General features: G+C 39.5%; 1 protein-coding gene and 1 long non-coding RNA gene across 4 annotated transcripts in view; one reads left to right on the forward strand and one right to left on the reverse strand.

Annotated features, from left to right (window-relative positions):
- STXBP4 (syntaxin binding protein 4) overlaps window positions 1-23,849 on the reverse strand; it is a 134,339-nt gene that overhangs the window by 66,892 nt on the left and 43,598 nt on the right. For all 3 annotated transcript variants that reach the window (XM_084750199.1, XM_084750201.1, XM_084750200.1), the window contains one exon: window positions 20,611-20,676. In XM_084750199.1, the coding sequence (XP_084606325.1) occupies window positions 20,611-20,676 (66 nt within the window). The remainder of the gene's footprint in view (window positions 1-20,610; window positions 20,677-23,849) is intronic.
- On the forward strand, window positions 11,099-23,823 carry LOC311579535. The gene is made up of 2 exons (XR_014773182.1): window positions 11,099-11,732; window positions 22,784-23,823. It is a non-coding gene; the product is annotated as an uncharacterized lncRNA (long non-coding RNA).

Consider the following 23,849-nt stretch of genomic DNA (forward strand, 5'->3'; position numbering starts at 1 on the left):
ATCTTTGGAGAGCATCGATGCAGTCAGTGAGGCAGAAGCAGTGAGCAGTGTGGGAAAGATAGGGCAGTGGGAGGGTACCAGGGTAAGCAGGTAACACGAGTGTGTGGAGACAGGGTGGCCGGGAAAGGCAAGCCTCAGGAGCGTTCACAGGCCATCTGAAGGAGCTTGGTTTTCCTCAGAGTGACGTAGGAAGTGATTGGAGGGCTCTGAGCAGAGAAGTGATATGAATTGTCTTAAGTTTTAAGAGCGTGTACTTCACTCCTCAGTTAAGAACAGAGTATATGGAAGGATCAGGTGGGAGCAAAAGAGGAGGAAGGTTACAGGTAAAGCTAACTGTGGTGGGCCAGGGTGGTTGCAGAAGAGAAGGCAAATGAAGCAGAATTCCAGTATAGTTTGGGAGTAGAGCAACAGGCTAGGTCATCGCTACCACAAGCTTAGCATCTACTTCATCCAGACATCCATGGACTACGGTGTAAGCATAATACAAACGGGTAAATAATACCTACATCTTTTCTGGCTCAGCCTAGAACAAGGTATAATGTAGATAAATAGAAGAAGAAGTGTTAGCTAAAATAAAAACAGCAAAACCAGAGAAAGAAAATCAAAACCAAGAATATATGACCAAGAAGGAATGTGGCACACAAGAAATGATGGTGGATTTTGTTTGAGGCAGAAGGATCCTATTGGGGGATGAGGAGAGAAAGAGAAAGGGAAGAAATGGAATCATGGGAAAGTCTCTTGAACCCATAACATTGGAAGATTCTGAGTGGGAAGCAATGTGAGACACTGCTTTATAAAGGTAAGTCTCAGGGCTGCGGTCAGTGTGCAGAAAGCTCTTGATTAGATACCCAGCATAGTGGTGGTGGTGGTGGAAGGGATATATATATTTAACTTAAAAAGGTTAACCTGGCAGCTGGCTACAAAATGGAGCAGTCTCAGAAGACAAGTGCCTTCTATACCTGCTGCTCAAAGAATTGTACTCCCTTATATCTGCCGACACTTGTCTTATACTGCAAGATGCCTTTAGAAACGAGAGCACGGGAGAGAAAGGAACGCCCTGCACCTGTCAGTCCAGCCCAGGTGGAGAAAGTTACCAGTGACATATCTCACTCTACGTCACACTGGATTGCTTCTGCACATACAGTAGACAACAGCTTAACATACTGAAGGACCAGCGTGCCTCCATCTGAGGCTTAAAGGCCATCTTATAATAATGACAAAACAGGTTCGTTTCTTTTTATGATTAAACCTGTGTTTCTCAAGGATTAGCTTATGCCCCACCTGTAACTTTAACTACGAATGGTTTGTACTGCCTGCTCCAGGAATGGTGATCATGTCTTTGTTTCTAAGACTTAGAACCGGGCATGGCGGCGCACGCCTTTAAATCCCAGTACTCCAGAGGCAGAGGCAGGTGGATCACTGTGAGTTCCAGGACAGCCTGGTCTACAAGGCGAGTCCAGGACAGCCAAGGCTACACAGAGAGACCCTGTCTCGAAAAACCAAAAGCAAAACCCAAATCCAAACAAAGCCCTTGATAACCATTTTGCAGCCCTACCACCTGTAACTAGGCTCCCTAGTTACAACTACCTGCTGTCAAGCCCACTTGCAACCATGTCATTGTTTCAGGTCATTAGACCCAACCTGTTAGGTTTATGTTCTGCTCCTGTAACTTCCCCGTCCCCTCCTATTCTGCCCACCAATCCCCCATTTGGAAACCCCCTACCCTCGAGCCATAAAAAATCTTGTTTTCCTCACATCCAATGCTGACCCCTTGACCCCACCTTAGCGGGAGGCACAAATAAAAAAGCTTGCTTTAATTAACTGCTTGCTCTAATTAATTTGGTCCTGATGATTTGGGTTGGTGGTTTTCCTCCTCCCATCTTTCTGTCTAACAATCCCAGCCCCAGTCTAAAGGTTGTATGTGTCAAGTCAGCTAACTGCATACTGCAGTATGACGTAAGCCTATAATTATCCTCATTTCAAAGACAGGGCACCAAAGCACAGAAAGCTTAAGCAACAAAAGCACTTGTAAGAGGCAGGGTTGGGATTTGAACTCATGCCGTTCAAATAAATTAGAAAACTCAGCTAACAGAGTTTATGTTCCTGGTTACCAGTCCATACTATTTGTTCAACCACAGAAAATGTTATTTTTAAAAAAAATCATTTTTCGGTGCCTGTTATCACCAGCCCTGAGCTAGCTTAGGATGTGGTTATAACAGCAGACTCTCAAAAACATTTGAGGCTGGAGTGCTGCTCCCAGTTTTCTATTCTATCAAAAACAAACAAACAAAAAGACTCAAAGTGAGAGGAAGGGCAGGAGAATGACCCCAGCTGCAGTGAAGATTCACTAATTTGATGATTTGTCCTCTTCACACTCAATTCGTGCAGCTTTTATTCTTCTATAAAAACAGCACTTTTATTTTTGTTCAAAGAACGCTGGTTAATTAAATGAGTCTGGATGGGATTTATGCAGCTATCACAGTGCAGTGACGGTAATACAGTGTGAAATGCGTCTGGGTGGTAAGAGATGCAGAGGTTTTGATGCTGAATAAATTCATACCATTTCTTTTGTAAATGTATAACTGTCAGGCTGGTGAATGTGACCCCTTAGCAGAGTTCTAGCCCAGTTCCCACTGAATGGTTGCTTAAAAGATTAGTGCATTGAAATGATGCCTTTTAGAGGAAGCAGTAAAGAAAAGAGAACAGCAGTGGGCCGGATTTAGCAAGAGAGGATCACAACAATCCATTTTCTCTTTTCCTCCCAGGCTGTATTCTAATAAATAACTGCAAAGCCTCCTATGTCCATAACAGTTGAGTCAGGATTGTCTGTTTCTCACTAGGAACCTGAAATACCAATTAGGACAAATACAGTGGTCATTTACTCAGACACTTTGTATGAGAGAGAGGTTAATTTGGATTACAAAGGTAGATCTTAAAAGAAAAACAAAGACAGATCAGGAAACCCAGCCACGCTTTTAAGCATTAAGTAGCATAGGCCGACTCAGCTGAAGAAAATCCTGAAATGTAAAGTTCAATCACAAGTTTTCTAGGGGCACGAATGAGGAAATACCTTCTGACCGCAGCGCCGCTTTGGGAAAGGAAGGTTTTCCTCCCCACAATTCTGCAATGAATCTTTAGGAAAGATAAGGCCTAATTCGTTTTTGAAAGCATAATTAAAGTTGACGAAAACCTTTGTAGGCCGTAGATACTATTTTGGCCTCAGCTAAACAGACATCACTAAGGCAATGCTGAGTAAGGTCAGATAAAGACCACTGCACTGAGAGTTTTCATACACGCTGCATTCTCACCCACAAAGTAACATCATCTACAACACCACCAAAAAACCCAACAACACTTCTCAGTAAAAAGGACAGGCTTCGGATGGGTCCTAGCTACCTCAGTATCTTAGATCTGAGATTGGCTTTTCTTCCATTTTCTGCCTATTAGTTCTCTAAGACTCAGCTAATTCATTTGTATAGTGGACTCTAACAATTCTAAGACCAAAACAACTCTCTCAAAAAAGCTAGAGAGACTATTACTATTCTTGCTATAGTTTTTCCTTTGTTTCTTTTCCTTATTTTGCAAAAAAAAATTATATGTATCATTTATGACAGTACACAGTTGACTAGATAGTTTATTAAAGACTTTAAGGTACTCAATTGGTAGTACCAGCTGTCTGGAAATGCAATTTGTACACGTCTTTTTTAATGATAAAAAAATTATGTGAAACTCTTCCCTCTCTAGGTATGAGCGCTAACAGTTCCCTAAAGTAGGAGAAGCATTAATTGCAGTTGCAAATGTGTAATTAGCCTAGAAGTCCACAACACTTACCAGCTCTACAATTTACAAGCTAAACAGTAAATCGTTCAAATGTCAGTGGCTGACAGGAGAAACCAGCAGATTACAAGGAGATATGTCTTAGTAACTCATGCTACCAAGCCCCAAGAATACTTCGCTTATCAGTTTCCGACATTCACTCACTAGAAAGCCTTTCTCAGTCTCAGGTCCTATTTACAGTTAAAAAAAAAAAAGATTAAGGCTGATTTCAGGAACAAGGCTGTTTGTTGAATGAGAATTGTTTAAAAACAAGTTATGGCCAGTCTCCTTATTTTGTGTTTCTGACTTATTTTTTAGCTGTATAAAAGTAAGAGCTCAAAGTGCATTGCAGATACATTTATGAGTGAACGGACAACACACACAAGAAGCATAAGTTGATTTAGGGAAGGTTCTAAATCCACAAAACTTTTGCAGACACCCTTTGCTGTGTAACCCAACCTGGATTTAAAACGTACGTAACACAGGCTGGTCACAAACTTGAATTGATCCTTCTGCCTCAGCCTCCCAAATGCTAGGACTAGAGGCATGCAAGACCAAGATCAGCTCACAGAAAAGGTGCTCCCTGTCTCTAAGACCCACCTTTCTTCCCTATTGTTACAGGTAATCCAGGTCTAGTGGCTGCACCTCCTTAATGAACCAGCCATTAAACACCGTGAAATCTTATCTATGATGCAATTTGCAGCCATTTCTTATTTCCTTTTGTATCATAACATTGGATTTGTTGTTTCTGCCACCTTGTGCACCGGATGAAATTCGAATAAGGGATTACCTTGCCGCTGTGTTTGTCATTGCAATGCGCTCCCCACATTTATGAAGGATCAGTTTACCTTAGTCATTGGTAACAAATATGGTCCACAGTAAAGTGCACCCTCCTTCTCCATACGTCAAAGTTCTCTACGACCAAGTTCCAAGTTAGCGTGTAGCTTTAGTACGTTCAGCTCTCTGTCACGGTGACACACACACACACACACACACACACACACACACACACACACACACACACAGATTTACACATATGCCATACACATCTACCCAAGAGTTTAAAACAAACACTCATTTGATAGTATTTACAAAGCAAATGACATTATGTAAAAAAATCTAAATAAAATGAAGCAATATCAAAGCTGAAAAAAAGCTTTGTGGTTTCACTGTTTGGCAATTATGTTATTTTTGCATGAAAGACTCAAAATTATGGATATTTGCTTATATTTCCCTTTTCAACATGTATTACTACAGCAAATGCTGTCAAAAATGATAAGCTGTTAAAGACTGTTTCTAGCCGTACCCAATCCTTATTCTACAATGTATCCAGTAACAGGTTTTTTCCTTGTAAAGTGTGTAACATGGATAATCTGTGAGTTCAGAAAAAACAAAACAAAACAACGGTTTAGTTTTTATATGAAAAGTAAAATCTTCACCGTGCTAAGAAAGAATTGCTTAAACTTTCTGGAGGAAAATTAGGTGAATCATATTATAATTAGTTCTAATTAACCTTCCCAGGGGTTGCCAACTTCTTTACCTGCAGCTGCCTCACTCTAAGAGGTGTAAAACTCATTTCTGCCTCTAAATAGCTAAGAAAATCAAAGAAACAATTTTCAATATCCTTCATAAAGACAAGTCACCAATCAAGGACCAGTACTAAGTATACATCTCAGGTATGTTACTTAAAAAAATATTAATTACATTAAAGCATGTTTTACCCATGCTTTAATTAGGATGGTTTAACCCTGAGCATTTTCTTTCTCTCCTCCTCCCTGCCCCTGCCTTTTTTAAAAAAAGTGTATTACAAATGTGCCATAAGAACATTTATAGTATTGGAAGCCTTAAAAAAAAAAGTAGTAGCTTTTCATTTACATCATTAAAGATCCTCACCTCCAACAGGAGCAAAGATTCAGAGGACAGGACATATCTACACTGAATTGTCACTACTTTTTGAAAGCAATTTGGCAATTGGTATGTACAAAGCATTTAAAGTGTTCATAGCAGGGGCCATGAGATGGCTGGTTGATATGCATTTGCAGTGCAAGCCTGACAACCTGCATTAAGTCCTCAGGGCACATGCGGTGGAGAGAGAGAGAGATGTGACTTCCAAGAGTTGTCCTCTGACTTCTCCATGAGCCATGGGATACATACATATCATTTATGCACCCACCACACAATACAAATAAATAAAAAATGTTCTTGCCATTCAATCCATCACTTTTCATCGGGACTTCGTCTACAATGAACTATATTGGTTATATTATACTTTTCCCCCAACATAACATATTTATAGATTCTCTGGGAATTTCACATCATACATCCTGATTACATTGAATTCCAAGTCCTTTCATGTGTGACCCCCTACCTTTGTAGCCCTCCCAGAAGTGGGGAAAAAAAAAAGAAGTCCAAATCGTGTTGTCTATACAACTCACTGGAGCAAGGTCAAACTCTCAGTGGCTGCTTCTTAAGTAGAATAGAGTCCTTTTCCTCCTGGCTCCCCACCAGAAGCCTTCAATTGTGGAGATGTGCACTTCAGATTCCCCATCACATTTTTGTTTGTTTGTTTTTGTTTTTCCTGACAGAGTTTCTCTGTGTAGCCTTGGCTGTCCTGGAACTCACTCTGTAGAGCAGGTTAGCCTTGAACTCACATAGATTGGCCTGCTTCTGCCTTCTGAGTACTGGGATTAAGGGTGAGCACCATCACTCCTGGCTCCCTATCACATTTTAAAAGAGTTCTTTTCAGAGGCTTCCTGTCTAGGCTGTTATTTTTTGGAGGGGGGAAATTAAGGGAAATAGGGATAGGGGTTGCCACAGAAGCCTTCCAAGTCCCTCCCTCTCAACTGTGCATCTACAGTTAATGATGTCACAGTAAAAGTAGCCCCCTTTCAGTTGGTGAGAAAATGGATCATGGGCCTCCACACAGTTTCTGGTGACAGAATAGAATACAACATGGCCTGGGCAGCAGCAAAACTACCAACCTAGACAAGGCCCTTGGAGGCAGCATGGACCACAGACATCAACATGGTTTCAGGCAACACAAACCATGTACATCTGGAAGCCTTGTTTCATTGTCAGAGTTTAAGCCATTTTATAGACACAATGCAGCTCAGTGGCTATATCTTTAGACATCAAACGTGGTGAATTCTTCCAGCTTAAGGGGCTCTTGTCATTACAGAGACATGAATTCTTTTCAAATTAACCCTGAGGAGTTTAACTGGAATAGACATTTTATTAAACGTGTGTGTGTGTGTGTGTGTGTGTGTGTGTGTGTGTGAGAGAGAGAGAGAGAGAGAGAGAGAGAGAGAGAGAGAGAGAGAGAGAGAGAGAGAGAGACACTTGTCTAAGATCTTGCAAATTAGAGTTCAGAAGGGGGGGGAAGGGACTTTGTTACAGATATAAATAATTATAACATCTGATTCTAGCCAAAGAGGTAAACAAAATAGTCACTTACCAACAAATAATTATTGAGAAAGTATTGTGAAGACTGAGTAGCTGAAACAGACCGGAGGCTATGTGAGAACTGAGTCTATAGCTAAGGACGATACCACAAAAACAATACATGGTTGCTACAGCAAACCACTTGGGAGGGAGGAAAAAGGGTATACTCTCATCTTATACCATATGCTGATGAAATACTTTTAGCATTAAATAGAGACAGGATGGGGATCTGGTTAAATATGCATCTGAAATATGGCCAGGAATAAGCATTTTCAAAGATTTTAGAAAGAAAAAAATAAGTCAAAAGAAAAAAAGTAAAACGAAATTGACAGCACAAAACCATTAGTGTTTATAAAACAAGAGAAGGGATTTTTGTACAGGTCAAATATTTGCCTCAGGGTTGGAAGAAATAAGAGTCAATACCTACCACATAAAGAGATCTTACATATTGATGTGGGGGAATGGGAAAAAACAGATCGTAAGAGTACAAGAGAAGAAAATAAAAAAGTAAGAGAAGAGATGCAAGTAAGACAAAAGCTGCATAGAGAAAGCACTAGTCATTTCTGCCACAGTAGCAAGTGCAAGTGAGATGGGGCATGTGTGAGAGGAAAGGGTCCCATGAGAACATCCAAGGGCATGAGCCATGACCTAAGGGTCATTCCACTTTTTAATGGTTCTGTCACCTGTTTATATCTTTACCCTGAACACTGGGCTTCCAACACAAGGAACTCTGGGGGCGATCTTGAAACCATTACTGTAGCCATAGCAACACTTGAGCTTGGTAAATCTTGTTTAGATGCTGAATGCACTTCAAATGAATCACTAAATTCAAGTGCTGCCTTCAATAGTCAAAAACTGTGATGTAGTTCTCTAGTCGCTCTGAAATTAAGGCATAAGCAATCTCTTCATATATAATGCAAAAAAAACAACAAACCAATGTATATTTTTAAACAGAATAATTTACTTATATGGGTTCACACTTGACCAGATGAGTCTTGTTTTTAACTCAACATTTTGTGAATAAGTCATTGCTACAATGTCGTCAGTCCCATATGACAGTAGGAGTACTGAGAGGGTTTCTCACACAGCAAACTGCTAAGATAAGACTATTATAGTGTCAGCTGCCTTAACATTACTTCCTCCTTGAATCAAACGCTCTTGTTTGTCAGTCAAACTATTATATATTGTTCCAACATTAAAAAAAAATGTTTGGCGTCTGTGCAGATGTCTAAAGTGTAACCTAAAAGGTGCTCCCTCAGCAAATGATCACGGATTTTTAGAAATATTTGTTTGTTCTTAGGCAAATAAGGAAAATTATGGAGGGTAAGGCCAGTTAATTTTATATACAAATATTCCTCCAACACCCTACCAGCTTAAAGGTACCTACTAGGAGAAGTTCACTAGAAAGTGACAGGTTTGCTCTATTCTTTTTTTTTTCCTACATTCTTAAAGATTGCATGCTTATCATTCATGGTGTCTTCACATAAAATCCATATTTGATGAATTATTTAAAAGGTTTCTATCAACTTCCTCTTGCAAGTTACTATAAGCATGTGCAAAGTGATTGACTGAAGGACGGCATGTGGTCCTCTGGAGAGCCAGAATATAAACGATGTATTGTATGGAATCCTGTCTTCACTACTTCCCCTTAGGGACGCCTTCTATAAGAAACAGTATAAACAAATTACTTGCAGGTCTCTATGAAGAACACTGTCACCTTTCCTCCCAGATTCCCCAACACTAAAAATGGTGTTGAATTAAGCTAATACAATTAAAAGGAGTTAATAATACAGACAAGACAGAAAAATGTCTCTCAGAATCCTTAAGACACTGAGATCTTTTCTACAGTAAATGAGCAGTAACTGCTTGGGAATAGAAATGTTAAACTAGACACATTAGTCATCCCTGCTAGGAAATACCCAGGTGGGGTACCTTGTAAAGAATGGTTGGGTTAGTTCATTGGGTTGTAGCTTCAAAGTCCCAACAGCGTGATGATGACTGATGAGGTCACTTGGTTGAGTCACATCATGGGGGATAGTATTATGGTGGAAGTGCAAGTGACATGGGGCATGTGTGAGGAGTAATTGCAGGGAGAGGAAGGGGTCCTTGGAGAACATCCAAGGGTATGAGCCATGACCTAAAGATCTTCCTACTTTTTGATGGTCCTATCACCTGTTTTTTTTATCTATGGTATATCTATGTTTACCATGAACACCAGGCTTCCAACACAGGAAACTCTAGGGAGCAACTGCAACCATATTGTAGCCATAGCAACACTTGCTTAGTGTGCTGAATGCACTTTAAACAAATAACTAAGTATAAGTGATATCTATACAAACAGGAATGATGACTGGGACTCTGGGAAACCACGTCTCCTGCTCCGTTTTCAAATAAGCTTCCTCAGGCAGTTTCTAGGGCGGAGTTTAATGGTAGAGAAGAAAGAAGTCATTTTCTCATCACAAAAGAGAATTAATACTGAAAAATATACTCAACTGTATTTGTCCCATATATTTCTTCAATCCCACCATTGCCTAACAGTGTAAGTGCTTTCTAATGGTTCTCAGAGTGTGGTTTTGTTTTTTAAAAGCCGCTCTGAAGTTGGTACTGATTCACAATTACAGTATCACAGATCAATGTGGTGTTCATAAGATCTCCCCCAGTGATCACAGCCTGCAATCTAACAGTAGAATAGCACAACCTAAAGGCAACATTGAAACAATCCAGCAACCTTTTTAAAGAGAGAACTAGTTTGACTGTGCTCTCATCAACAAAAAAGAACAACCCATGGATCTATACAGCCATCCCAGGGGAATCCAAGGGAGTTAAGCTGAGTGAAAATAGATCATTATGAAAAGCAGCTTGCTGTATGGTTCCGTTTGTGTAACTTTTCAAGCGACAAAAATTGAGATGGACAATAGATTAGTGGGTGTCAGGCATTAGGTGGGCAGGTGGAAGGAGGTGGCAGTGGTCTCAAAAGGGCAGCAGGAGGCATCTTTCTGTAAAAGGCTTTTGGGAGGAAGCAAGTTATCATCCTGTCACAATGGACATTTAACTGAGCATGCTTTGGAACAGAGAGGATTCATACGACAAATGTATGTACTTTTATTCTTCCCTCTGTAATGATGAGATGGCATTTTAGAATGACTACTAGTACTGGTCTAGAAAACAATTAAAAAGTTCAAATTACCAAAAACTAAGAAGGGATCTAGAGGCCACCCACACATAAAAAATTAGAGGTCTCACTGTTTCTTTGAGACCACAAAGAAACGTACTCTCCAGGAGCATGGGACTGCAACTAGGGTTCTTTTCAGAGATACCTTAGTAGTTTTCAAAGTTGTCTCTCGTGCCGCATCCACAAACCGAGACGGAGCTGATAGCAGCGTGTGCTGTGACTAACTGCATGCCAGAGACTCCTGGGCTGGCCTGACCCATTTCATGCCCTACGCAAGCATTCAGAACAGGCTTTGCACAGGTGCGGCAACTACAACTTGGCTTATCTGATCCTGCTGAAGTTGCCAAATAAACAATTGCCCATGTTCCACCAGAGCAAAGGCTGGTTCAGACAAGCTAAGTGTTTGGGCTTTGGAGTATTCACCAATTCTTTGTTGCCCGAGGTCATAACACTACCTTGGAAGAAAATTTAAAAACAATTTGAGTGTGAGGGTGGGTTTTAGAAAACTGTTGATCAAAGGAGGATGCTCCAAGAATGGCTCATACCTGTTAGAAGTTGTTAGAACTTGAAGGGAAAAAAGTGACAAGTATACCTCCATGGGAAATTGTCCTCATAATTTTAAACAGCAGGGCTGAGCTAGTCTGTAGGGCATGAAATCTCATTAAAAAAAAAAAAAGGTTTCTGAGACCAATCCCTAATCGAGTCAATTCACTACAGAACCAAGGGAATGAAGCTTCAAGGTGATCTCTGGCTGAAGGAAAATGAGGGGCCCTGACCATTTCAATGAAAAGGGACGAGGATACCTCAACGCTTGTCTTTTAAGTTATTCCTTCCTCTCTCCCTTCCTTTTGCCCGCTATCCCCTTTTTCCTTTTTAGTTACTCATTGCTTTCTTTTTAGGACACTACACTAAAGGTGAATGAGCTTCCTTTGGAAGGAGAAAGTGCGATGCTTTCACCATTGGTTCATCATTTTATAGTAGGACATTCTTGAAATGACTGAATAAATGTTCTTTCCCTATGCATTCTGGGTCAGAGACCCAGCAGCCCCTGGCCCCAAGCAACACATGCTGTTGCCATTGCTCTTGCTGGCCTCCCATTACTAACTTGTACATTTCTGTCATTGAAGATACAACACACCTCGGATGCAAGACACAGAGAACTCAAGCTGGGACTGATGGAGAAATCCTCTCCACTGGTGAGCATTCATAGTGCTGAAAGGTGTTATGCAGGTGCTGGAGAGAGAAGAGCATCAGTGGGCTCTCCTAGAGGTGGACCCTGAGTGTTCCCACACCCACTTGTCAGGTAAGGTGTGTCTACTTGTACAACAGCAGCATGAGTATTATGGGCATAGCTATGCACCTTCTGATTGGATGTGAGGGCCACTGTAATAGGAGGAATTCAGGTAAATTCGGTAAAACAAAACTAAACAAAACAACAACAACAACAACATGGCTGGTGAGGCCATAGGCCTTAGAGTAAACTTACTAATACTGTTTTTGTCAAGTTGCTTTCAGCCTTGGTTAGACAAACTTCTCTTCCCAGTGAGCAGCTGTCACTGTAGAGCCTTGTGACTGACCCAAGAGCAGAGACTAAGTGACTTCTGAGTGCTCAGCCCTAAGCACAGCATCTATATTAACCCCTTCAAGGTTCGTGAAATATTTGCTGAAGAGGAGCACAGAGAATGCAAAAGCTGGAAGGTGGGGAGGAGTGCTGTGAGATGCTGTCTTCAGAGCGTGATGAGGCCATGGCACTCAGGGACTCACAGCAGCTGTTCTTACCTGCACAGAGACTGGGTGGGGGGGAGGGGAAGGGGTGGTCCACAGGGCTCTATCTCTAGCTAAAGAGCTACTGGCAGCTGATGGCTGGGGAGCGAGGTGAAATTATTACTCTTCAGGAGTGTGGAAGTGGGCAGTGCGGGAAGGACCCCATACCCAACAAGCATATAGGCAGCACTAATTGGACGCAGAAGGTTATAAAAACAAGGAAAAAGAAAGCAAAACAGAAGAGGCCATTCAGGAGGGATGGGGAGGTGTGAAGGGTGTGGAAGAAGGTGGAGTGAGAGTTAGGGGTGTAAATGATCAAGATGCAAAGAATTCATCAAAATATCAAGAGGAATAAAATTAGGATATTCTATGAAGAATAAATTGACTAACAATATGAAAAGGACAGTAAAAAAGATTAAGCATGCATATTTTATAGCAATATTTGGAGTACAACACTTTTTCAACACATAAAAATTGAGCAATAGTTAAACATATTCTGTAAGTGTACAGGGAGTCTGCTAAAAAGTTTTCATTTGGCAATCAGTAAAGAATTAATGGGATTAACCATTAACTCAGAAGTAAATGACCCACATTTGTAACCCTGGAAGCTGAGGAACTGATTTGGTAATTGCACAAGCAGAAGCCATTTTTAAATTGAGCTGGTAATTTCTATTATGATAAAAAGATAGAAAAAGTTATATATATATTTTTTTTTTCAGAATTAAAATATGCAAACAAATTACTAATCTATAATTTCAGGTAAATGATGTAACAAGAAACAATATCTCACTCACATCTCATGAACATATATTTCAAAGAATTTCCAAATTTTGATGAAATGTTAGTTTTTAGCCTAAAACTGCCCCCAAACACTGAAATGTTTAGAATAGATATTTAAAAGAAAAACTTCAGCTAGATAATGAAAAAAAAAAAAGTTTTATTACAGCAGATGGTATTCCAGATTTGTTAGAGCAAGACATTGAATTTATCGATGTTTTTAAACATGAGTTTTATTATTTCATTACACCCATAAGATACATACATATGGTAAAGGCCCCACAGACCTGTGCTCCCTGTATAAAAACTGCTATGGGCACAGTTTCAGCCCCATTATCCAGTAATCAAAAGCAAAAGAAAAGGCAGTGCAATTTACATTCTTCTCATTAATCTCACACTCCATACAAACGAACGAACTAATTCACATGAAGCGCTGAAGGGTAAACCTGGCTTGTGAAGTGTGAAAACAGCGTGAACTTCACATGCTGTCGACAGTGGTAACAATACAAACAACTAGAACAGTGTGCATGTTCCCTATATGTATCAACAGGCAAATCATGGTTATGGACAAGTGTTATATCAAATGGCTCGAAATTAGAATGTTACTGAATATGGTTTGTGGCTGATAGTGTAGAACTATGATGAGTATATTAATTTTCCTGGAACATGGAGTTACATTAGTTTAAAAGAGTTACTGTATATCCACAAATGAATGTAGTAAGAAAAGAGAAAGTATTCTAAGAAACTTAGTTTTGTGAACATGATGCAAATATTAAGAACAGTTATAAGAAACTTTTAAAGTAAGTTTAGAGAAAGTCAGGCATATGAATCTGTTATATAGGTTTTATTTTGTTTATATTTAAACACAGACTTTATTTTATTTTTTTGTATTTTTATTTATCATATTTTTTGTATTTGAATTTTATTATATTTTATATATTTTACATTTAAATTTTATTATACTTAAAAAAAGATCCAGGGCTGGAGAGATGGCTCAGAGGTTAAGAGCACTGTTTGCTCTCAAAGGTCCCGGAGTTCAGTTCCCAGCAACCACATGGTGACTCACAACCATCTCTAATGAGATCTGGTGCCCTCTTCTGGTGTACATAATAAATAAATAAATTAAAAAAAAAAAGATCCAGTATTCCCCATCAAAATTTAATATAAGATGTTTTTAAAGTGCAAAGTAAATACTACTGTGAAGTTACAGTACAAAAAATATTTCATTATTAAATTTTTAATATTGCTGCATGCCAAATTTGGAATATAATCGGTTGAATATATTTAACATTATTGATTCTTTCTGCTACTAAAAAATGCATCAACCCATTAGTGGCTTTTACATTTCTATACAAGATACTATCACAGACTCTTACAACAGCCTTTTATTTGTTCTTCAATTACTTCCGAATCTGATGTTAAATTAATCTTTCATTTTTTTTTCATTTTTTCCTTTCTCAGTTGCCCAAACATCTGAGTACCTAGTCTGTGGCAGCTGTTGCTAGAATCAGAGGCAGCTGTCCACATGAAACAAAGATAAACAAAGATAAAGAGCAAAAAATAAAAAATAAAAAAATAAAAAAATAAAAACCCAACAAGCACATTTTAAATGATGAGCAAAAGAAATTAGTAATACTCAAAACTCTTCCTCCCACAGTGAAGGGTGCAGTGTTAGTGGGTTTTGGTGCAAAAGGCCCGATGAGCTGGAGAAACACAGTGCCTGGAGGTGAGGAGAACATGAGAGAAGTCAATGTGGGCAGGTAGAGTGTGAGGGTCAGCGCAAGATGGCAGACCATGTATGCCCCCTGGTCAACTTTGCCATTTACTTGAGACGTCTATTTTTGAACTTTCAGCTTTTACTAGATGAGACAGATAGCCCTAAAGAGTTCTGTTAAGGTTTTAAAAATATTTTTTATTATGTTTCTTTTTTAACATATACATTTATATCACTACATATGACTAAAATAAACTGCATACAGCAGGAAGAACCATGAGACAATCAGGAATTATATAAATGTTACATTCATAGTGATTTGGACATTTGTATTTGGAAAATTTGAAGTAAACATCTTTCCTATCTTGTTGGGTCTGAATTTCTGAACGGAGATTAGTATCTATCATATCTCATCTCTATTAACTTAAAACATCTATCTTGATCTAAAAACATCTTAACTCCTAACCTACTAAGCTTAATTGAAAGAATAAACTATCTAGTCTTCAAACCATCAGAGACTTGAGAAAGAATAAAACTTAAATACCCGAGTGAACGTGGAGTACGGGTTAGCAGCTTCCAAAATGAAAAGATGTCAGAGACAGTTTACTGCCTGAACAGTCACTCAACACTCTCTATAACGCTGGAGCATCATCTTCAGCCTTCTGGCCCAATATATCTGACAGACATATTTGCGAGGCAGGAACTATTGAGGACTTGCTTACCGTGTCTTGGCAGAGTTTGGTCGTTAACTCTGCCTGCATCTAAACTTGCCCATTTTTAGGCAGAATTCTGTCTGTGGCAGAAACAAGGACATTCTTCCCAGTGGCTGGTTTGCCACATTTGAAGCCAACTCCATAAGGAGGTTCTTTGATGCTCATCTTCTTTGAGGCAAGCGGGGTGTTGCCAGGAGTTAACTTGTCTGGTTGTCAGAGAATCTTCAGAGTTCTCTTAAGTTTTTAAAAGGCTATGTATAGCTAAGTTTTCAGATTGGTCATGCAGGGGAGGGCAGGGCAGAAGTAAGACATGGAAGGGAGCTGATATGGAAGGGAAGATGATAGTAGCTTGGACCAGTGAGGGCGGTGGTAAAAAGTGGTAAACACTGAAATTATAAACATTCAGGTGACCCCAAACCTGCAGGGTCAAAAGATGGATGTGGAGTTAAAAGGAATGTGATAAGATCAAGGGGGAGTAAACTGTTCATTTTCCCATTTGTCAAATACTGTTGGGGGCAGCTGATCCTGGAGCCTGTAGTTTGACATTCAACTGCCTATGTGCTTAGGCCTCAAAATTTCAACTTAAATGTCATTTTCTGTCCTCTTTATCTCCATGTTTCTATCATGTTCCTGGCTTTTCAATGATTACAAGAATACTTAGCTGCTGTTTTCCAAGAAGCAGCTGACAAAAGTTAAAATTCTTAAAACTCTGAAGTTCTATGGATCAATTATAGTAAAGACATCATCATTACTTTATCAGGCACAAAGATACAAACACAATGAAAAGTAAATACACAAAAATGGCCTCTGTCCCTACAGACATGCTTTCCCCTGCTATGTCAGAACTTTCACACTGCTACAAGCTCAGCTTATACTCTACCCAACCTACGAGAAGTTCCCTAAACCCTCAACTAACATTTCATTTCCACTCCAAATCAAAAGGCTTAAAGAAATTACACCCATCTTTTTTAACATTTCTTCTAAGATTTCCAATAGTCATGTTAATGCTTGAGTGATTACTATGGGTAATATAGAGCACACTGTATGGATTTTATTTCTCTCAACTCTTCTGACATTCGTGGGAAGGATCCTCTTACCAAATGGAGGCTTGGGAAGGCAAAGTGGCTTGTTGGTGGTTAACAACCACACGGGGAGGGTGGGCATCCAAGCCCACATGATCTGTTACGTCAGCAGCCCCTTATCTCCTACACTTTTGCTTCTGCGCATTCATCCATTATAGAACAGGAAGAGTCTCCACTCCTCACATACAACTTCATCTCTACCTCAATTTCCTGTTGGTTTATATTCAATTCTGACAAGTGATTTATTGATATAGACCTAACCTTTGTTGAATAAAGCAAAATAATCATTTCAGAGAAACTAATACAGAAAACTCTCATGTGGAAAGGGTAGGTATTTCTGGGAAAAGACAGCATAGCTGCTGGCTCTTTCCTTCCTTCCTCCCTTCTTTTTGTCCCTAGATTTGTCTTATGTCAGCCTTAGTGTAGTAATTGCATTAAACATAGTTGGTATTCAACAACCAATGCACCCCCAAAATTTAAGAAACCAGAAAGTTTTCATTAAATGTAGTGAGCATCCCTTAATCTACTTTTCACATAACACTGAACTAGGAAGATTCATACATCCCCCTTTCAGAACACAAACACTGAACTATAAAGCATACTGAAGATGCAGGTACTGAAGACAGAGTAGTAAAAGAACTTAAAAGGCACACCAATCAAATAGTTCATAAAATAAGGGCCCGATGTGTAAAGATGCTCATGGCTAAGCCTGATGACTCAAGTCTGTTACACACACACACACACACACACACACACACACATACACACTTTCATTAAAAACTAAAACAAAAGGGAGTGTTTGAATGGTAATTCTAGTACTTTGGAGGCTTAGGCAGGAGAACTGTCATGAGTTTGAGGCTAGCCTGGGCTACAGAACAGAGGGAAGAGGTCCCCCTCAGTCACAGTCATAGGGGAGGGGAGTAAGAGGGAAATGGGAGGGAAGGAGGAATGAGAGGATACAAGGGATGGGATAACAACTGAGATATAATATGAATAAATTAATGAAATATATTTTTAAAAAAGAAATGCAGAAAAAGAATAAAAAAGGCTGTCTCAAAACAAGTCTGAATACTTGGCTGAACTATGGAGGACTTAAGTTTTTTCTTAACTGTGGGAATAACATTAAGAGGGGCTGGAGAGATGCCTCAGTGGCTAAGAGCACTGGCAGAGGACCCTGGTTTGGTATCCACCACCCACATGGCAGGTCACAACCATTCATAATTCCAGATTCAGGTGATCCATGGCCTTTTCTGACATTCTTGTCATATGCATGTAGTGTACATATGTACATGCAGACCCATACTCACATACATAAAATAAACAAATCAAAAAATTTTTGAACAAAAATAAATAATAATATGAAGGATGTTTTCATATCCTCTACCCAGAGTTAGCAAACTCACCTGATTCAACCTGTGGCCAATATGTTCATGGATGAGATATAAGATATTCTTATAAAGTACAGATACTTAGAAGCTATTGATAAGACATTACATGTTTTCCATCTCCTCTATATTCAGGCATGTATATTTGTGAATATAACTGTGTGAGAATAAGTTACATATATCACAGCCCTTCATCCTTAAGTCCAACAGTATTCCTAATGAAGATATGACCATATATAGCTATATGTCCTTTAGGGGTCTTATTACTTTCATTGATCTCATCAACCTTCTGCATTCCTGATCTATCAAATCACTCTGTAAGCTTCATTAGTCCCCCTACCCCAGGACAGCATCCAGCCTACAGTCAGATATTTATTTAGATTTTTCCATTTCTTAACTCCTCTTAACATCCAATATTTTATCAGATGCCAGATGCTCCCCAAGGTTAGACTCAGGTTATACACTTTCAGTCAGAGTTGCACACAGGTGACACTGTGTCCTTTCCAGGGTATCACATTTGGAGCGACAATGACTTCTTCATTCGTGAGGAGAACTTTTAGCATCAAACTGTTTTCTCAATTTTCCACTGCATAATTACTATTTCTCCCTTATAATTAGCAGTGGTTTGTAGAGTTACTTTTAAGCCATGTAACTATGTAGCTATCTTGTTCATTAAAATTCCTCCTAAATTTAGCATCTTAATTTGTCCCTAATTCAATCCTTACTAAAACATCCAAAATGCTTCTTTCCAAATCTAGTAGCATCTCTGCTGGTTCCAGTGTGCACTCCATGATCACCATAAGCCAGCATGCCTCTCTTTCCCATCAGCTAGCTAATCTAATTACACATGGTATGGGCTCATGAGTTATCATTACTCCATGGGCATCAGTTTTGACTATGATTAATGCTTCGGTGTCCTGGTTCATCCAGATGTGGGCACAGAAGTCCTTGTCAGGCAGCTCTCACGGCACGGCTCTGTCAACTTCAGCACTTCCTTATTTTATGAGGTTGCTCCAGGTGTAACTGAACTTACTTCTCAGCTGGGAAACCCAGCACCTTTCAGGGCATGTATGCAGGGTGGTGCTGGGAGGATCTGGACCCTCAGAGCATGCTCCTCAGGTGCAAGTCTTTTGATCCTGGAAATTCTGGCTGGATGATAATTCTTAATTTTAGCATTTTCTTGTTCTGACTGGTTTCTTCAAGAAATTCTATAATTTATTTTCTTATTCCCAGTGTACTTGAATATAATTCTTGCCAATTTAGTTTCTATTTGTATCTCTGTATCAAATTTTAATAACTGTCAGGTTTGACAGCAAGCACCTTTACTCCATGAGCTGTCTCACTCACTGGTCCTAGTCTTTTTTTTTTTTCTTCAGATTTGAGCCATATTCCTCTTAGCTCCAGATATTTACTGAGGACATTCAGCTGAGTGTGGAACATTACAATTACAGTCGTCTTCTGCGTTGTTATGCAATTACTGTGCACACTTTCACCAGGCCACAAGCTTTCATTCACATGAAATTTTGTAGTTGGTAATGATGGAATTTTTTTCTGCTTTAAAAAGTTATTTCATAGATAGGTCTTAGGTCAAGAGGACCCTCTTCTGTGTAGGTACATTATGGGTCATACTGCTGGTGGTCCCAAGGTAAAAAGTGAGCAAACTGATATGTCTTCTTTTTTGGTAAAGCCCTTCATTTCCTCTTGTGGCTCTCATCTCCATCACCGCCTAGTCCCAAGGTATTCTGTTAATGCTAATTTATCTGATTCTTCCAAAAAGCAACGACTCTTGGAGGCTGCTACTTCTGGGCGCACATACTTCTGAATCCCAGCTGAGAGCGATCAAGTCCTGACTGATATCCAGGATTTGGGTATCAATTACTACACTTTCCTTCTGGGATTGAATTCCTGTCTGTTTCATCGATTTTTGTTTCTTCCTATGCCTTTCAGACTCTTTCAGGCCTTCTCTGTTCTAGGTACCCTGGATTGTGTGGCAGGCCCGTGGCAGGCCTTATCTTGAAAATCATTTACTTTACTTACGTGTAGTTAGGAGGTTTGTTCTGGTCTCTGTCACTGTTATCTTGTGGATATGAGTCATGTATGGCTTTGGTTTCTTGCCTAATTAATACGTTCTGTGAGGACAGTGTGAGGGGGATTCAGAATTCAGCAGTCACCACTGAGGTCTAACATGGTTCTGTGACCACTGCTCTTATTCTGAGTGTATTCACTGTGCGTTTATATTTTCCATGTGGCTATTTGTCTTGTTCTACTCTACTTCTAATTAGGTGAAGATTATTCAAAGTGAAAGCAAACACTTGCTATTTACCATTAGCAACTAACTACAGTAATGATCTATGGTGCAGTTTTGGCGAGAAGAGCTTGTTTTGTTTTTTCTTTAATAAAATTTTGAAGTACAACTAACAGAAGAAAGAGAAAACAGAAAAGGGAAATGAAAGATAATAGAAAAGTAACGAGACTGGTCCTTTTGGTTCACGGAAGCCATTTTAGAGTTTAATTTTTAAAAATTTGATCAATAGAGCAGGACTCCAGTGGCATAAACTCCAAATGCTCATTTCTAGAGTTTTGCAGTTTTCTCCTATGTTATTCGCAGCAGCAAATTCTGAGATATGATGGACCAGTACCGCTTTAACATTATGCCTCACACACAGGAATACGCGAGTAGGCTCAGGACCCGCCTCCATGCACCCCACCATCCCCACGCTCCCCCCCAAACGCCACACACACTTACTTGTTTCACGTTCTGGAGCTCTTCTATCAGTTGCTTCCTATGCTTCTCGGATTCAAGTAATTTCTCCTGTGTTTAAAAATCACTGAATGAATAGCACATCATGGTGACATCAAGTGTGACTTCTAGTACTCGGTTTCAAAGTTTACTCCCCCAAGCACCAAATTGCTGAAAGGTTCCAGTGCAGTCCTTGGTTATTGTTCTGGCTTTATAGATAGCTCACTAGTAATCAGTTACCTAAGTATAACTGCGGTGGAAACATCCTTTCCTTCCTTACATACGATGTTAAAATTTGAAGTCCAGAAGAAGTCAGTCAGGATTGAAGTGGGTAAATAGTAACTAAATTTGGGGAGACAGCTGTCATTACCCAATTTTAGCCCATTTTTAAACAATTATTCACAGAAAAGACATTATATATATAGATAGATAAAAGATATAATTATATTATATTATATATCTTAATATGTACATAAAGGTAAAATATTATCATCTTTGAAAGCTAATGTCAAATCAAACTTGTACCCTGAGATGTTCTACTTTGGTAAGAAATGCTTAGTGACTCAGGAGCCATCTTACTGAAAACATGAATAGTGCTACTTGGATCTTAAATAGAGTGGTGAAGAGTCATGGTAAGAGGATGATGTTTAGAAGAAGCAGAGCCTGACCCTTGGCAGAACTCAGCCCACTCTGGTCTAGGAGGGAAACAAAGCTGTAAGTCGAGGTGAATACAACAGAGTGGCCTACTGACTGACCCACAGATCAGCAGCCTAGCGAGGGGGGCCTTCTGAGTTCACACTCTGCAAGCCACCTTCCCCCCTTGGTGCTCTGCTATTTTTCTTTGCATGTGTAAATGGGAAACACATCTATTTCCACTCTTCTGTGAAAAGCAGGAGCAGCTTAAATTCTGTGAAAATCTTTGAGTTAAATAGTTCCTACAGCACTATTAAGAATAACTTCTGTAGATAAAAACTGGCCACAGGCCTAAAATTATATTATTGTACCTCAAGTGAGACAGAGCGACTGGCGCTATCAAAGGATGATGATGAGCAACAGCAGGCCATTTCCACTCTATCATCTTCACTTAACAAGCTCTCCTGCTCCATGTGCCCCTGTATGAGTGAGGATGCACATGCATATGTGTGTGTGTGTGTGTGTGTGTGTGTGTGTGTGTGTGTATCTCCATGTCTGTGTGACTCTGTGTGCATAGATACCTGTAACAAAATAGGTAGGATAACTGAAGATGCAAACCTTACCTCAAGCAAAATATTTACTGCTTGATATACTATTTATACAACTTTTAATTTTTAAATTAAATTTATTCATTTTGTTTTATGTGTATGAATGTTTGACGTACATGTGTGTGTACACCACATGTGTGCTTGGTGACCACAGAGATCACTCAGAAGAGGGCCCTGGGTCCTCTGGGGCTGCAGTTAAGGATGGCTGTCCCTGGGAATAGAACTCAGGTCCTCTTACGAGCAACAAGCACTGCTGACACCTGGGACGCCCCTTCAGCCCTGTCTTTTTTTTTTTTTTTAAATCGGTCTCAGAGGGGAAAAAAATTAACGTAGAGGAAACCTAAAACAGCCTTTTTAAATTCTGGAACTTTAGGTTTTGCAACATTAAACTATGCTTATTTACAGTTCATGAACTTCAAAGGTGATCTTGATTGAACGGCTCCTCAGGGAACCCTGTTTAAATGTTACACAAGTATGACTTACACAGTTTAAAATTACAATTCTAGCAATTAATATTGACATTCAAATAAAACTCAAAATATATCATTAAATCTAACAATGATAAACTTTGGGGAAATGAAAATTATCCAAGAATCTCTGAAGCCTCTGACATTGTGGACTTTGTGTAAAATTGAGCCACATAAAGAATATTGTCTCACGGATGTGACCAGCACCACAGGATTGTTCTAAGAGAAGAAGAAGAAACCAGTCATTTTTAAAGTGAATTCTGTATTTCCACTAGTACATCAACTTGTGGAAAGGTGGTGATTTCAGAGTTAAAAAATATAACTATGTTCACAAGAAGCTCATTTATATTTGGAAAGAATGTGAATTACTAAGAAAGAATATGAATTACTAAAGCCTTATGAAAGAAAATTGGGAAAAATATAGAATGTTTTACATTGCTTTATTTTAATATTGCAATTCCATTTCCACAGATATACTGTGAACCTTCACAAGTGCCCACTGACACATCTACAAAGTTACTAAAAGATGCATTTTTATTTTCATATTCATGTGTGTGTATCGACTGTGTGTATGTAACACACGTGCAGGTGTCCCTGGAGGCCGCAAGATGGCGCTGGAGCCCCTAGCGTTGGAGCTATAGGAAGCTGTGAGCCACCGGATATGAGCGCCGGGAACCCGACTCAAGTCCTCTGGACTCGGAACAAGTTCTCATCACTGCTGGGTCATCTCTGCCGTCCCTGGAGTTAGTTTTGATAACTGAAGACGGAAGGTAGCCTAAATATCCATGAACAGAGAGCTGGCTAACAAGCCCACACAAGAACGAGCTGGAGCTGGAGATCTCTGCCGTGGAGGACATGGAGAGCTGTGGTAGAAGCTGCTCGTGCTTCTGCTTGAATCACAGAGAAACAGGAGCCCAGCTGTAAGAAGGCGGCCCTGTGAGAACTAATTCGTGCGGACGTGAACGCATACACACTTTGTAACAAATGCTTAAGGAATTCACTTTTTAGAGTAGTTTTAGGACCGTATTTAACTGTAGAGGAAGGTTCAGCAGCTCCCATGTGTCTCCGGCCCCTACAGGTATACATTCGTTTTTAAAATCTGCTTTGCTTAGGCTGTCTTCAGAAACTCTGAGAGGATATGCTAAAAACTTGTAATGTTGGCTTCCTCTAAAGACTGGCATTATAAGACAACAGTAGAAAGACAATAATGTTTCTTTTTTGAATGAAGAGTTTATATCAGTAAAACTAAATAAAATAACTAGCGAACTTCACCTAACAAAATATGTTAAAATGCTTTTTTAATGATAAAGTGATCATAAAGTAGCTATGTTACTTTCCTTAGAACATATGATGGCTTCCTGTAAAAATCAGGATTTAACTTAAACCTAGTATTTCATTAAGCACAGAATGCCACTATAGGGAAAGCCTCAAAATATTATCGTGTATTTGGAGCATATGTGATTTGTTCTCTCCTGAAAGCACGGTGCCTTCATTTTTCAAGTTGCATTAGCGTGTCCCTCAGACATGACCCTGCACC

The sequence above is a fragment of the Acomys minous genome (genome assembly GCF_964271855.1).
Source record: "Acomys minous genome assembly, chromosome: 12".
Taxonomy (NCBI): Eukaryota; Metazoa; Chordata; class Mammalia; order Rodentia; family Muridae; genus Acomys; species Acomys minous.